Source organism: Malus sylvestris, chromosome 3, assembly GCF_916048215.2.
Source record: "Malus sylvestris chromosome 3, drMalSylv7.2, whole genome shotgun sequence".
Lineage (NCBI taxonomy): Eukaryota > Viridiplantae > Streptophyta > Magnoliopsida > Rosales > Rosaceae > Malus > Malus sylvestris.
The window spans coordinates 14,745,183-14,760,545 of NC_062262.1; the positions used below are offsets into that span (position 1 = coordinate 14,745,183).

At 35.4% G+C, this 15,363-nt stretch overlaps 1 protein-coding gene and 1 pseudogene across 1 annotated transcript; one reads left to right on the forward strand and one right to left on the reverse strand.

Moving 5' to 3' along the window:
* LOC126617009 (2-oxoglutarate-dependent dioxygenase 19-like) overlaps positions 1–1,490 on the reverse strand; it is a 56,340-nt pseudogene extending 54,850 nt beyond the window's left edge.
* Positions 1,491–6,120: 4,630 nt separating this feature from the next.
* LOC126614771 (2-oxoglutarate-dependent dioxygenase 19-like) lies at positions 6,121–7,432 on the forward strand. Its single transcript, XM_050282430.1, has one exon. The coding sequence runs from the start codon at positions 6,642–6,644 to the stop codon at positions 7,203–7,205; it is 564 nt and encodes a 187-aa protein (XP_050138387.1). The 5' UTR covers positions 6,121–6,641; the 3' UTR covers positions 7,206–7,432.
* Positions 7,433–15,363: the final 7,931 nt, after the last annotated feature.

Sequence of the window (15,363 nt, forward strand, 5' to 3'; positions counted from 1 at the left end):
CGCTATTCGAATCTCGAGAGCAGACTCCCAACATGATTGCTTTCTAAAAAATCGAAGAGGCATCGCTCTCCGAATCTCAAGAGTCATACTCCCAACAGGATTACTTATTCAAAAATCGAAGAAGCATCGCTCTCCAAATCTCGAGAGCCAAACTCCCAACAGGATTGCTTTCTTAAAAATCGAAGAAGCACCACTCTCTGAATCTTGAAAGCCAGACTCCTAACAGGATTGCTTTCTCAAAAATTGAAGAGGCGCCGTTCTCCGAATCTCAAGAGCCAAATCCCCGACATGATTGCTTGTTCGAAAAGTGAAGAGGCACCTCTCTCAAGACTTCGAAAGCCAGATTTCTTTGGATAAAGCTTGTCTGCAATCTTCACACGCAACATCCGCTTTCCAGATACCACAGACCACTATTCCAAAGTGCTTTGACAAAGTTAAAACACGTGAATCTTACAACTCCCACTACATTGCTATAACCGAGAAGGGTAAAGAAACATCGTTACTACTCTCTGTTAGGATAATTCCTATATATGTCGACCTTCATCCTTCACAGCTAGGCACACCTGCAAACAAAAAAAATGCTCAACTTTTCTTCACATCCGAGAGGGCACTCTCAGCAGAGTCTCTCGAAATACTCAACTTCTTTTCCCCCTGATAATACCTCTGCAAACAAGCCACACTAGAGCAAGAGTATCTCATATCATCAAGGTTTAAAGCAAGAGTATCCCATATCATGTTTTTTCCTTCCTAGCTCCTCAGACTTTGTATAATTCCTTATTTATTTTTAGTGCTTTATTTAATTTCTTATTTATTTGTAGTACTTTATGTAATTTCTTATTTATTTTTAGTACTTTGTGTAATTTCAATTTTATTTTTAGTTCTTTGTGTAATTTCATATTTATTTTTAGTACTTTGTATAATTTCTTATTTATTTTTAGTACTTTATGTAATTTCTTATTTATTGGTAGTACCTTATGTAATTTCTTATTTATTATTAGTACTTTGTGTAATTTCTTATTTATTTTTAATACTTTATGTAATTTCAAATTTAGTTTTTTGTACTTTATTTAAACACATCAAATAAGATTACATAAACTCACCAAATAAACTTAAAATAAAACACCAAATAAAATTACATAACCTCACCAAATAAACTTTAAAAAAAAACACACTAAATAAAATTACATAGACTTAAAAAAACACACTTTGTTCTTCAACCACAAGCTCATTTTAATTATCTTCACCTTGTTGCAATCCCACTGGTGCTCAATCAAGTCACTCTGGCAGCTTATGTGCCAGTATGGCTCTTGCACTGAAGTGTACCGCTCAACGATCAATTGATTGTAACGTCCATCCTGTTCCAACGGCTCGTGTTGCACGGGATCTTCGGTCTGGTCATGAGCATAGAAGATACGTGTTCTTGAGTTGTTCATCATGTCCGGCTCGTATTCATCAACAGTATCATAATCATACTCATCTTCCACAGTCATGTTGTGGAGTATAATACATGTCATCATGATGGATCAAAAAGCCTCGACATCAAACATTCTAGCAGCAGTCCTGACAATCACCCAACGAGCTTGCAGGATACCCAAACAATGCTCCACATCCTTTATACACCCCTCTTGACATTTTGCGAAGTGTTTTTCTTTTTCACTTTGTGGATGTGGCACTGTTTTGACAAACGATGTCCACCTTAGGTAAATGTCGTCTGTAAGGTAGTATGCTTCATCGTATTTATGGCCATTAACCCAATATGTGCATCTCGGCGCTTTTCCTTGCAATAGTTCGTTAAACACTGGAGATTAGGCAAAGATATTTAGGTAATTCTGAGCTCCTAGAACACCAAAAAAAGCATGCCAAATCCATGTATCAAATGAAGCCATTACTTCCAAAATGATAATTTTGGCTCCTTTTATGTCGTCATAAGCTCCTTGTCACCCACTTGGATAGTTTTTCCAAGTCCAGTGCATGCAGTCGATGCTTCCAATCATGCCAAGGAAGCCTTGCATCTCACCCTTCCACAGAAGCCTTCGCATGTCCCTTGGCATGGGTTTCTGGAGGTACTCATTTGTGTAAAGGGCTTCAATTGCAGAGCAAAACTGCATTAGGGACTCCAGAATAGTTGTTTTTCCCATCCTCCCAATCTCATCCACTTGATCTGCAAATGCTCCATATGCAAGCATTTGCAAGGCAGGTGTAATTTTTTGCTCAGGAAGATGACCTAGAACATGAAAATCATCATCTTTTTGCACAAAGTATGGATCATGGTTGCAAATAGCACTCATGATTTTGTTGAACAAACTTCATTGCATTCTAAAACGATGTCTAAAAGTATGATCAGGGAATACACTGTTGGGAATACAATAATCTTCCAAAAGATCTTTACCTCGTCTTTCTCTTTTTCTATCAAAGTTTGCAGCACATTTGAGTTTGGCTATCTGACCCTCAGCATCTATGACACGACGGGAATGTGAGGCTTGAAGCCTTCTATGTTCATCATCCTCATCCTCTTCCATTGCGAAAGCCTCCACCTTCCTCGAGATTGAACAATCTTTTTTGTTGTGCCAACACTTTTTTCTGTTGCTCATACAATCTCCTTGACGAAGACATTGTAAGAACTTAAGATTTAAAAATGATGACGAATGATTTGGAGCTAAAAAGAAGGATTGAGTTTGGTGTGTGAATGAAAATGGATGTAGGGTTTATATGGACAAAAAAAAAAGAAAGGATGATGTTCTGGACAATGACACATGGCGTGACAAGATTGGTTGAAAATCTTATCGGACATCTACCAACAAAATAGTATTTTTGGATCATGACACGTGGCGTGAAAAAATTTGTTAAAAATCCTATCCGAAATTAAAACTACATTTTTTAATTTATTATTTTATAAAAAAACTAATAATATTTTAAATGGCTAGGTGCCAGCGCATTTTGTAGGGGTGTAGATCATTTGTACCAGCACATTTTATAGGGGTGGAGATGCTTTTAGCCAATTAATGTTCATTGGGTCTATCACTGTTCACTGAGTGGATTAAATGAGTTGAGTGTTGGCGCATTTTTTTAGGGGTAGACTTGCTCTTAATATACAACTTTATGTAAGTAACAAAAAACAAATTAATCATTTGATTTCGTAGTAATAATTTTAGCTTAGTCCACCCATTAATAATTCTTGGCTTCGCTATTGAGTGTCTAGCTAGCTCTATAAAAAGGAACCATTTCCTTCATTTAGCATCACAAAATTTCCTCTCGATCGACTTACATATAATTCTTCTTACTTATCCTCTTCTGATATACATTATATTCTCTCTGTCTTTGAAATTTGAAGATATAGCTCCAGTTGTTGCTCAAACCATAAATGTAACGAGCATCAAATCGCTCGCGGAATCACCTGCTCTTAGCTCAAATTGCCTGCAAAATCACCCACTCTGCTTATACGTTCAACATAAACCCCAATGATGAAGCATATCTAAACCATCCAAATAATACCTGGTGGAAATCGTGGGTTTATTACTGATCATGCTCCTGATAATACGTGGTCCCCTCCACCTGGTGACACTGTAAAGATAAACGTGGATGCAAGTTGGAAGGCTAATGGTAATCTAGGGTATATTGGAGTGGTGGTGCAGGATTCTAATTCTAAATGTCTGGTTGTTCGGAGAAGGGCAATCAGGGTGAGAAGTTGTGCAGCGGTGGAAGCTTTCGGCGTGTTGGAAGGGTGCCTTCTAGCCCAACAACACAAGTTCACAAAGGTGGTTGTGGAATTGGATTCGAAGGATGTAATCTCGTGGTTGAACGGGTGTATCGAGAACATTTGCTGGGAGGTTTTCCCTTCTCTGTGCAAGATTCAGCAGTTGGGGGAGTCCTTCCATGCATTTGTTTGGTCTTAGGTCCCAAGATTGGCAAATGAAGCGACAAATTATGTAGTGTCGCACTGCAACTTGGTCTGGATCGATCGGCCCATATCTTCGTTCGTGAGAATTCTAAACAAGAACGGTCTCATTTGCCGCCCCTAGTTAGTTCTTTGGTGGTTGTAAGGGGTTGGCATTGTCTGTTTCAATGCCTTTCCTACTTCCCTTATTTCCAATTATGTTTCCTTGTTGCTTGCCCTAAGTGGCTTTCTTTGTTCTCCTGGCTGTAGCCTGGCAATGAAATATTTCCAATTCTCAAAAAAAACAAAAAGATCCGAATTTGCAATCCCCATTAAGGCTGAGTTCGGTTTGAAACGGTTCATTTTTTTTGCCAAAATCGAAACCGGACCAATTTTGTTTCAGTTTTTTTCAATTTTGGTTTTTTTCAGTTCGGCTTTTGCCATGATTATTTTTTATTTTTTAAATCTGGAGCAAATCTGCAACAACATCGCAACGATTGAGCACTGAAGATGCAAAAACAAAAGAAAGGTTCTTCTTCATCGAATGATTACAAACTGGGACGATTAGCCATGGATCTGACATTATTGGGTGTCGGTGCGTCTTTCTTGTTGTGGATCTGAGAGCTCTCACAGAGAAAACGCATGCATGTGTTAGTTCTTTGATATTTCTAGGAGAGATTTTTACTTTAGGGGTTTGTTTTTGGGACTAATCTTCCGATGAGGTTTGCAATTTTGTTTGCAGACTTATGCACCCTTGGAGACTTTGTGATTTTGATTGCAGCGATGAGATTTGTGCAAAGAGAAGAGAAATTGAGGCATGGGTTGTTTTGATAGAGAGGATTGATGGAAATGTGGAAGAAAGCTATTTGGCTCTGAGCTCGAGATGGCTATTTGTTAGATCTAAAAAATGGGTACTAATCTAAGGCAATAGAGATTCAGAGAATAAGAGAGAGAGAGAGAGAGAGAGAGAAAGATTTATGTGCTTAGAAAGCAAGCACCCATGTTCTATACAACTTTTGTCAGCCAACTTTAGTTATTTTAATAATATAATAATTATCCATTACAAATTCCAACACACACAAACACACACACACACACACACACACACACATATATATATAAGAATCCTTTAACAAGAGGGATCCCCATTTTTCAAAAAAAAATGGGGACACCCTCTTGACCGTTAGATTTGGCTTTACTGAAATTTTGTGGTTGAGATTTTGTGGCTTGTGATTTAATCTCAACCACATAATTTCATTAAAGCCAAATCTAATGGTCAAGAGGGTGTCCCCATTTTTTTTGAAAAATGGGGATCCCTCTTGTTAAAGGGCCTGTATATATATATATATATATATATATATATATATATATATATATCCAAAACAAATAATTAATTAAATTAAATTAAAAAATATTAATTTAATTAATTCGGTTCGGTTCGGTTTCTAGACCATTGAAACCGAAACCAAACCAAAAGAATTTGGTTCTGTTGAATTTTTTCGTTCTGTTCAGCTTTTTCGATTTCGGTTCTGTTTGGTTTTCAGTTTTTTGAACCCACCCTTAGTCCGAGATTTATGTGCTTAGAAAGCAAGCACCATGTGCTATACAACTTTTGTCAACCAACTTTAGTTATTTTATTAATATAATAATTATCCATTACAAATTCCAACATACACAAACACACACACACACACACACACACACACATATATATATATATATATATATATCCAAAGCAGATAATTAATTAAATGAAATAAAAAATATTAATTTAATTAATTCTGTTCGGTTCGATTTCTAGACCACTAAAATTGAAACCGAATCAAAAGAATTCGGTTCGGTTCAGTTTTTTCGTTCTGTTCGGCTTTTTCGATTTCGGTTCTGTTTGGTTTTCGGTTTTTTGAACCCACCCCTAATCCCCATAGTTGATATGTCTCTTCTCACCTCATCTCCTGATCAGCGGTCCAAAATAATTCACGACTTGGTCAAAATTTGCTAAGAATGGGGCTTCTTCATTGTAAGTAGTTTTACTAACTATTAACTATTTCAGTTATTTTTTACGAGAAATATTTAAGTAACGGTTGCAGGTATTTTAGAGTTGCTTGTAGCAATTTGATAACGAAAAAAACAACAATGATACTCTTGTCACATTTTCTATACCACATTGTATCATGTCTCTCTAATCGAGGTTGGACTCACATGTGCCTCTATTAGAGAGGTGGGACAAATGCAGTATGAAAAATATGGTAAGTATAGCATCACTAGAAAAAAGTCAAGCTAATTAATCATGATCACGATGCATTCATTGCAGGCAATTAACCATGGAATCCCATAGAGTCTAATGAAGGCGATGACCACGCATGCCATGGATTTTTCAGCTAGACGAAGAGAAGTTGGAGTTCAAATCCGGAAATAATGTGTTGGAAATGTTCAAGTATGGAACCAACTACAATCTTGCATTAGACAAAGTCCTTCTCCGAGGGATTTCTTCAAGGGGAGAGTATGGGCTGGTTTGGTATTGTTATGCTTTGAAAAGAAACTGTTTTTGCTGTGCTGTGAGAATAAACTTATTTTTGCTGTTTCACCTTTTTAGCTTTTTTTTCATCCAAAAATGTGAAAATAAGCTGTTTTTAAGTGTTTACCAAACACCTTTTTAAGCTCAGCTTTTTTTATACCCACTTTTTATAAAATCACCGCAGTACCAAACCAGTACTACATCCCAAGTTCTACTCTCCCCTACAAACCGGCTTGCTTCAGTGAGGTTTCAATGGAGTTCAGCAAGAGAACAAGAGAAGTAGCATCGGAGATAACACGTGCAATCTCCGAAAGTTTGGGATTGGAGCCCAACTACAGACATGATGCGATGAACATGGATCGCGGCCTACAAAAGCTCGCCGCCAACTACTATCCGCGTTGCTCTCAGCCAGAACATGCAATTGGTATACCACATCACACTGATCATGGCCTTGTCACTCTCGTCATCCAGAATGAGATGAATGGCCTCCAAGTTGAACACAACGGCAAGTGGCTCACCGTCAATGGCCCTGCCAACGGATTCTTTGTCAACCTCGCTGACCAAATGCAAATTCTTACTAATGGCAAATACAAGAGTGTGGTGCATCGGGCAACTTTCAACAACAAAGCTTCGAGGATATCTATTGCCATACCACATGGACGATCTGTTGATACAATTAATGTACCGGCGCCGGAGTTGCTGGAAAAAGAAGGCCAAGCTCCGAAATACATTGGAATGAACTATAAGGAGTATATCCAGCGTCAACAAAGCGGCAAGAACTATATGAAATCCACCTTTGATCACATACTAGCGTAACTAAGTTTTATATACAGTCCCATGGCTTGGTCACAGTTCAAGCGATCTCAACCGCATTGAAAGAGCTGCAGCTTCCTTTTGGCTTCTTTTTCTTCGAACTATTTTTAGTCAAAATTTCTCTTCTTTTGTTTCAGTGATCATGTCATATTCCGTGTTGGCTTGATGTGTTATTAGCGCCAAACAGCTTTCTACGTAGTTCAATAATATCAAACAATCTTAGACTAGAAGCCAGTTTCGAGTGAAAAAGAAAGATAACGGATTCAAATCAAGTGGTCCGTCATCAAGTGAAAAAGAAAACAAGGTTCATGAGCAGAATAGCAGCACATCAGTTTTAATATATAACCCATTAAAATAAGACAGAAGAGAGAGAAAGAAATATCAATCAAGTGCAACTTTTGGAATCCACAATCACCATAAGCAGCCCCAGACACCGAGGAAGACATAATCAACAAGAAATATATCAAACAGATGGATAAATCCCTTGCATTTAAGAGACGGAGTTACCGAGAAAGATAAAAGAAATAGAAAGAAGAGGGGAGAGAAGGAAGAGGCAAAGAAAAAGAAGGTGGTGTTGTAAACTAAACCAAAAACCAATCAAACAATAAACAAAACATAACGATTTTATATTTCCTCCAATATAGGAATACTTCTCTAACAACAGAAGCTTTATTGATTACCAACAAATACGAGAGTACTCACAAACACAAAGTATTATCAAGTATACAAACTTATGCCTTTCAAAAACTCTCATATACAAAACTCTATCTCACGTCCATCTATTTATACTAATAGATGTCCTAGGTTTACATAAAGTCCTTAGAATATAGAAAACCAAATTCTATACTAAAACCAAATCCCAAACCAACTAGGAAACACAAATTCAAATATCTTGCGTCCAAGATATCGTAATCCTTTTTAGTTTACAGGTGGGAGAGAAGGAAGCCGGCAGGGAAGAAAAAAAGAAAGATAAAGAATATGGGAGGGAAGGATGAGACGGCAGGAGAAAAAAAAAGAGAAATAAGAGGCAAAACAGGCTTGGTTTTGGGGGACGAGGTTTTCAATATATTTGGAGTTTTATGTTGGATACACATAGTTTTCCGTTGAAATTAAGCTAATGATTGATTTTTTTTTTGTATATTGATATTTTTACATTAAAAAATAGAGATTTCAGCAAAACTGCATAATAGGCAACTTAATTTGTTATTGAATTCGCCATTTAAGAGGAATATTACTAGACCGTAGTACTAAGTGGCAGCTAATGATTGATATTGAGTTTGAAAAATGAACGCTCCACATAAATAAATAAATTAAATATTAATTTATATATATATATTATTTTTTTTTGAGAATTTATATATTATTTAGTTCGATTCAGTTCAGTTTTTGTATCACCAAAATTGAAACTCAACCAGTAACTTTTAGTTTGGTTCGGTTTGGTTTTCTAGTTTCAATTTGGTTTTTAATTGATTTTTCTTTTTTAGTTTCAGTTTAGTGTTCGGTCTTTTTTTTTTAGGAAAACTAATGAAAAGGGCTTGAAAACTTTGAGTTTTAATGATAGGGACAAAATAAAAGGTAAAGTGAATAGTACCAGGATTGACTTTTTAGTGTACAAATGTGGTTTTTCGTTAAAGTGAACAGTACCGGGTGCTTTTCGTTAAAGTTCCTTTTTTTTTTTCCGGTTTTCCAAGCCCACCCCTTAGATGATATAGATTAAGTTACACATAAACAGACTTATTTTTCAAATATATATATGTACAACAAAACATCTTAATAACGTAGAGTAATCTTTCCCTAAACGACAAAAAGTTGTGTTCATTTCCTTTTGTCATTGGTTGTCCAAAAATGGTACTCTTATCATTTATTTATACCATTATTTGTGTCATTTTTCTAATAGAGATATGACCCATATATGACGGTGGGCCTTATTTTTATTAAATAGATGTTACAAATAGGTGATAAGTATAACATTACTCTTGTTCAAGCATTCCACAACAAAAAATCAATAGATCTAGAAACACATGAGAGAGACCTTGAAAACCATTAGGTTGTCAACGAAAAAATATTTAGACTGTTAATTTGATTTAATCATAGGGAATTGTAATTAGCACTTCAAAAATTTCATTTTGCACGTCAAACTTTCTATAATTAGAAAGAAAAATACACTAATGAGGAATGTAAAATGAGATTTTTGGAGTGCTAATAACAGTTCTCTAATCATAATATGGTGGTTAGATTAGTAGTGGGGATGATGGCATAATACCTTATTACGGTGAAATCAAATTAAATGAATCTCAATTGTTTCCTATTAACACTCAATGAGTTGATTTGTCAAACTATTTAGCTAGCTATTCTAGAAGTTCTTAAAAGTCTTGAGAGCAACACCCCACGTGTCAAGATACATGTGGGAAATAAGTTCAGGCTTTCAACAAAAATTTCCAACTGGCCACTGTGTTTGTTGAACTGCATTGCTGATTCTAAGGTTATTGACTAGGCCTGATAATTCCTGATACGATTTGATAATCCGATGCGACACGACATGAAATTAACAGGTGTTCGAATCGACACGATAACGAATCGGGTCGTTATCGGATAACCTAATAAACACCTGTTAAGATAACGGATGGGTTCGGGTATACACGTGGGTAACACAAAACACGATAAGCAAAATATTGAGTTAATAATTTTATAACCCTAAAAAAATACTTATATATATTAATTTAACAATTTTATACCCCTAAAAACTATAATATATATATATATATATATATATATTAAATTAAATATTAAAAATTGGTGACCATTGGATTGGCTTAAATATCAATACCATTCAATTTCTTAAGTGTTATATGTACAAAATAAATAAATTTAAATTTACTTAATAAATATATATAGCAATGAACTTGATAGGATACGAATTCTACGAAACTAATTTCAACGATCCAACCATCAAACTTGTTTGTATATGCTTTGAGATCGCATCAGCGAAAAAAAAAGCTTTCAAAGATCAAATAACAAGACAAAACCTTTCGACGGTTGTTAATGAAAAATCACGATTTAATGGTTATTTTAACTCCGATTTTGATGATTTTTTATAACTACACTCCTTGACCCTATATGAATACAATGAATGAACTCGATCTTCAATTTAAAATATTTACACTAGTGGATACCACAAAATCTTATATTATACTTAATGAGAGTACAAATAAACTCTTAAGTTTTAGTGAATCTATTGTTTTGATAGGATACGCATTCTACAAAACTAGTTTCAACGATCCAACTGTCAAACATGTTTGTATATACTTGAGATCGCATACGCCAAAAATTGAAAAAAAACAAATATTTAGAGATAAAGTAACGGGACAAAACTTTTCGATGGTTATCAACGAAAAATCACGATTTAACGGTTATTTTAACTCTGATTTTGATGATTTTTTACAACTACACTCCTTGACCCTATATGAAAACAATAAATGAACTCGATCTTCAATTTAAAATATTTACACCTAATGGATACCACAAAATCTTATATTATATTTAATGAAAGTATGAATAAACTCTTAAGTATTAGTGAATATATCATTTTGATAGAATACGCATCCTACGAAACTAATTTCAATAATCTAACCATCAAACTTGTTTGTATATGCTTCAAGTAACAGGACAAAACTTTTCAACGATTATCAACGAAAAATCACAATTTAACGATTATTTTAACTCCGATTTTGATGATTTTTTACAGCTACACTCCTTGATCCTATATGAATACCATGAATGAACTCGGTCTTCAATTTAAAATATTTACACACGTGGATACCACAAAATCTTTTGTTATACTTAATGGAAGTATGAATAAATTCTTAAGTGTTAGTGAATCTATTGTTTTGATGGGATACCCATTCTACGAAACTAGTTTCAACGATCCAACCGTCAAACATATTTGTATATACTTTGAGATCGCATATACCAAAAATTGTAAAAAACAAACATTTAGAAATCAAGTAATGGGACAAAACTTTTTTACGGTTATCAACGAAAAATCAAGATTTAATGGTTATTTTAACTCCGATTTTGATGATTTTTTACAACTACACTCCTTGACTCTATATGAAAACAATGAATGAACTCGATCTTCAATTTAAAATATTTACACTAGTGGATACCACAAAATCTTATGTTATACTTAATGAAAGTATGAATAAACTCTTAAGTGTTAGTGAATCTATTATTTTGATGGGATACGCATTCTACGAAACTAGTTTCAACGATTCAACCATCAAACATGTCTGTATAAGCTTCGAGATTGTATACACCAAAAATTTTAAAAAACAAACATTCACAGATCAAATAACGAGACAAAACTTTTCGACGGTTATCAACGAAAAATCACGATTTAACGGTTATTTTAACTCCGATTTAAATGATTTTTTACAACTACACTCCTTGACCCTATATGAATACAATGAGTGAACTCGATCTTCAATTTAAAATATTTACACTAGTGGATACCACAAAATCTTATGTTATACTTAATGAAAGTATGAATAAACTCTTAAGTGTTAGTGAATCTATTGTTTTGATGTAGTTTCAACGATCTGACCATCAAACATATTTGTATATACTTCGAGATCGCATACGCCAAAAATTGTAAAAAAACAAACATTCAGAGATCAAGTACAAGACAAAACTTTTCAATGGTTATCAACGAAAAATCATGATTTAACGGTTATTTAACTCCGATTTTGATGATTTTTTTACAGTTACACTCCTTGACCCTATATGAATACAATGAATAAATTCGATCTTCAATTTAAAATATTTACACTAGTGGATACCACAAAATCTTATGTTATACTTAATGAAAGTATAAATAAAGTCTAAGTGTTAGTGAATATATTGTTTTGATGGGATACGCATTCTACGAAACTAGTTTCAACGATCCAATCGTCAAACATGTTTGTATATGCTTCGAGATTGTATACGCCAAAAATTAAAAAAAAAACATTCAAAGATCAAGTAACGAGACAAAACTTTTCGACGGTTATCAACGAAAAATCACGATTTAATAGTTATTTTAACTCTGATTTTGATGATTTTTTACAGCAACACTCATTGACCACCGCGACCACCCAACTTCCAAGGCCAACTACGATGGAATTTTTCGACGCCACCACCGCCATCTTGAAGCTCTCATTCCCCTCTACAAAACCCACCCAAGAACCACCTTGATTAACCACGGTATGTGGCGGTTTGAGGCCACGAAAGTCAACGAAAATGAACAATGCTCTGGCCACCCTTTTCAATTTTCTGGCGAATTGGCAAAGCAATGGTCGATGCCACCACTTGGTTTTTGTAGCCCATCATCCCAGGAGCAAAACCTAACTAACCTTGACCCCGTTGGATCACCGTAGACGACAAATCGACACCAGGAAGCTTTAGGCACCCGCTGGCTTCGTGACAAAATTGACCATCTTCCGTCCACTTTTGGACTTTATGGCAGGCGACGATGGTTCGTGATGTCTCAACGTCTGTGCTAGGGAGTCGTGGCATGGACCTCAGGTGTGTGGGTCTTTTCCATTCTATCGTGTATTATATATCTAATTGACAATTCGATAAATGTTTATAAATCGATTATTGCTTATGATTAATGTGAATGCTTTGAAATACTATTGTGAATTACGAATGGCTTGATCCATATTTGGGGTACATAAGCAGTCTAACTAGACGTTAGATGCAGCCATAGAATATTTGAAACAAAAACCTTGTTTGGGAATTGAGCAATGTGAAGGAAAGTGGTGAAAATATGAGGTTTAACCTTATGTTTTTAGTGATTGGATGTTGGTCATAAATCAATGTGGAAGGAATCAAGAAACTGAAATAAGGAAACGTAAGTAATGATAGTTAATTAAACTAATGTTTAGTTGGACTTATCCCCGATAATTATTTCCAAAAATAAATAATTCGGGAGTAGGGCGTTATAGATTGTGCATTTTACGCCACATTATATATATGTATATATATTGGAAAAATACTATGATATGGTTGAGTTTTAGATTGCATTATGGCATATCCATGTGTATACTACCTGCACAAAATTATTATGAATGCTTTGAAGTGCAAAGATGAACACGGAACCCACATGTAAGTTCAAGTGAGTTATGGTATTAGTTGAAATGATTGAGTTATGGCATGATCACATTATGTTTTAGGCAATTCCGACATTGTCGTACAAGTTGCCTATGAGTTGTATATGTCACATGAGATGCATTTAGAGCTCATAAACCTACACCCCGGTGTTAGTGCTCCTGCCCGTGGCTAGGGCACCTTCACGTGATGTTCACATCCCACACCTTACGCTCACCTTGGATCCAAGGTAGGTGCACTTGCCTGTCGTACAGACCACTATAGGTGGTTCTGACTCGTAGGTGACCCGCGATTATTCGCACAGTTTTCATGTGATCGTAGCACTTGAGCGTATTTATTTATACCCAATCTTATCGTACAGACCACCTTAGGTGGTTCCGACTCTTGTGCAGGTATACTTATGAGATATGGATAAGTCGTACAGGTCATTAGAGGTGACTCCCGACTTATGAGCTAGCATATGTGACGAGATATGGATAAGTCGTACATGTCACTAGAGGTGACTCCCGACTTATGAGCTAGCATATGTGATGAGATATGGATAAGTAGTACAGGTCACTAGAGGTGACTCCCGACTTATGAGCTAGCATATGTGTTGAGATATGGATAGGTAGTATAGGTCACTATAGGTGACTCCGACTTATGAGTTAGCATTGATTGATGAGATATGGGTGCAGTCGTACAGGTCACCGTATTGACTTCGACTTGCGTGCTAGTATGAGTTATTAATCGTATGATTATTGATATTGCTGATGAGATGCTGTGTTGTGGTATATTTATGATTTACTGTTGATATACTTTTGATTTCACATTGATACGTGGTATGATTTTCTGGAAACTATACAGGTGTTGCAGCGAGGGGTTATAATGATGTAGATGGTTTCTATTAAAATTTCATTTCTAGGGCAACTCACCCTTGTTTTGTTTTCACCCTCCAAGTTTTATTAGTTGAGCTTTTTTATCGTCGAAGATTCGTGGCGATTCTTAGTATTGGAGATTCTTTCGAGGGTACGATTCTTAATCCACTCTACTCTACTTACTTATGCTCTAACGTCACGTGTAAAGTGGGTTCCTTCCTGCTCACCAGCGCACTCTAGTATTTAGGCACTCTTAGGTTTAAATTTATTCATATTTTTCCACATCTTCACACTTTATGGCTTCGTCACCTTCCAGGTGTCGGCTAGCGCAGCTTGATTCGGAGTCCTAGTGGATATTCCGGGTCGGGGTGTGTCAATTTACACTATTGGATACCACAAAATCTTACGTAATTATGATTGATGAAAATTGAGGATTTTGTAAAAGGAATAACATGCAAGCTTTGAGTTCCATTGACAAGGTTTAAACTTTTGAGAAAGGCTTCACAACCTTGAAAACAAAAACTCTTTCATTTTTCATATCCTTGCACATTTAATATTTTGTAATAGACTAGTAGAATATGAATGTTTGTTTATTAGGCTCTTATTTTCGAGTGTAAATGTAATACTTAAACGACAAATGTGTTTAATGTTTTGAAGTAATATTTATGTGGCAATGTGTGGTATGTGCAAATTTAAGGAAAAAAATATATATTTTTCTTAACAGGTCATAACAGATTGGGTCACTTTACTAGGACCCATTAAGATAAAGGGTGTGACACGACACGACCCGTTAAGATAACGGGTGTGACACAACACGACCCGTTAAGAGAATAGGTGTTACACAAAAACGACACGAACATGACAGACATGACCCGTTTGCCAGGCCTATTATTGACCATACAAAACGAGCAACTTAGCTTCAATTAATATGGAACTGATCATAGATAAAAATAAAATAAAATAAAGGGTCATGATTAATTATTTACTTGCATTCGTCACTTAATTAGGTTTTTTTTTTTAATTTTGTGAATGATTAGATATCTATTACAAGATAAAAGAAGATTATGAAAAAGAAGCAGAGCTAGAAGAAGGAGATGATCAATACTGGAACAAGTTAACAGAAGAAGAACTACACAACAAAGACAACATGATGGAAG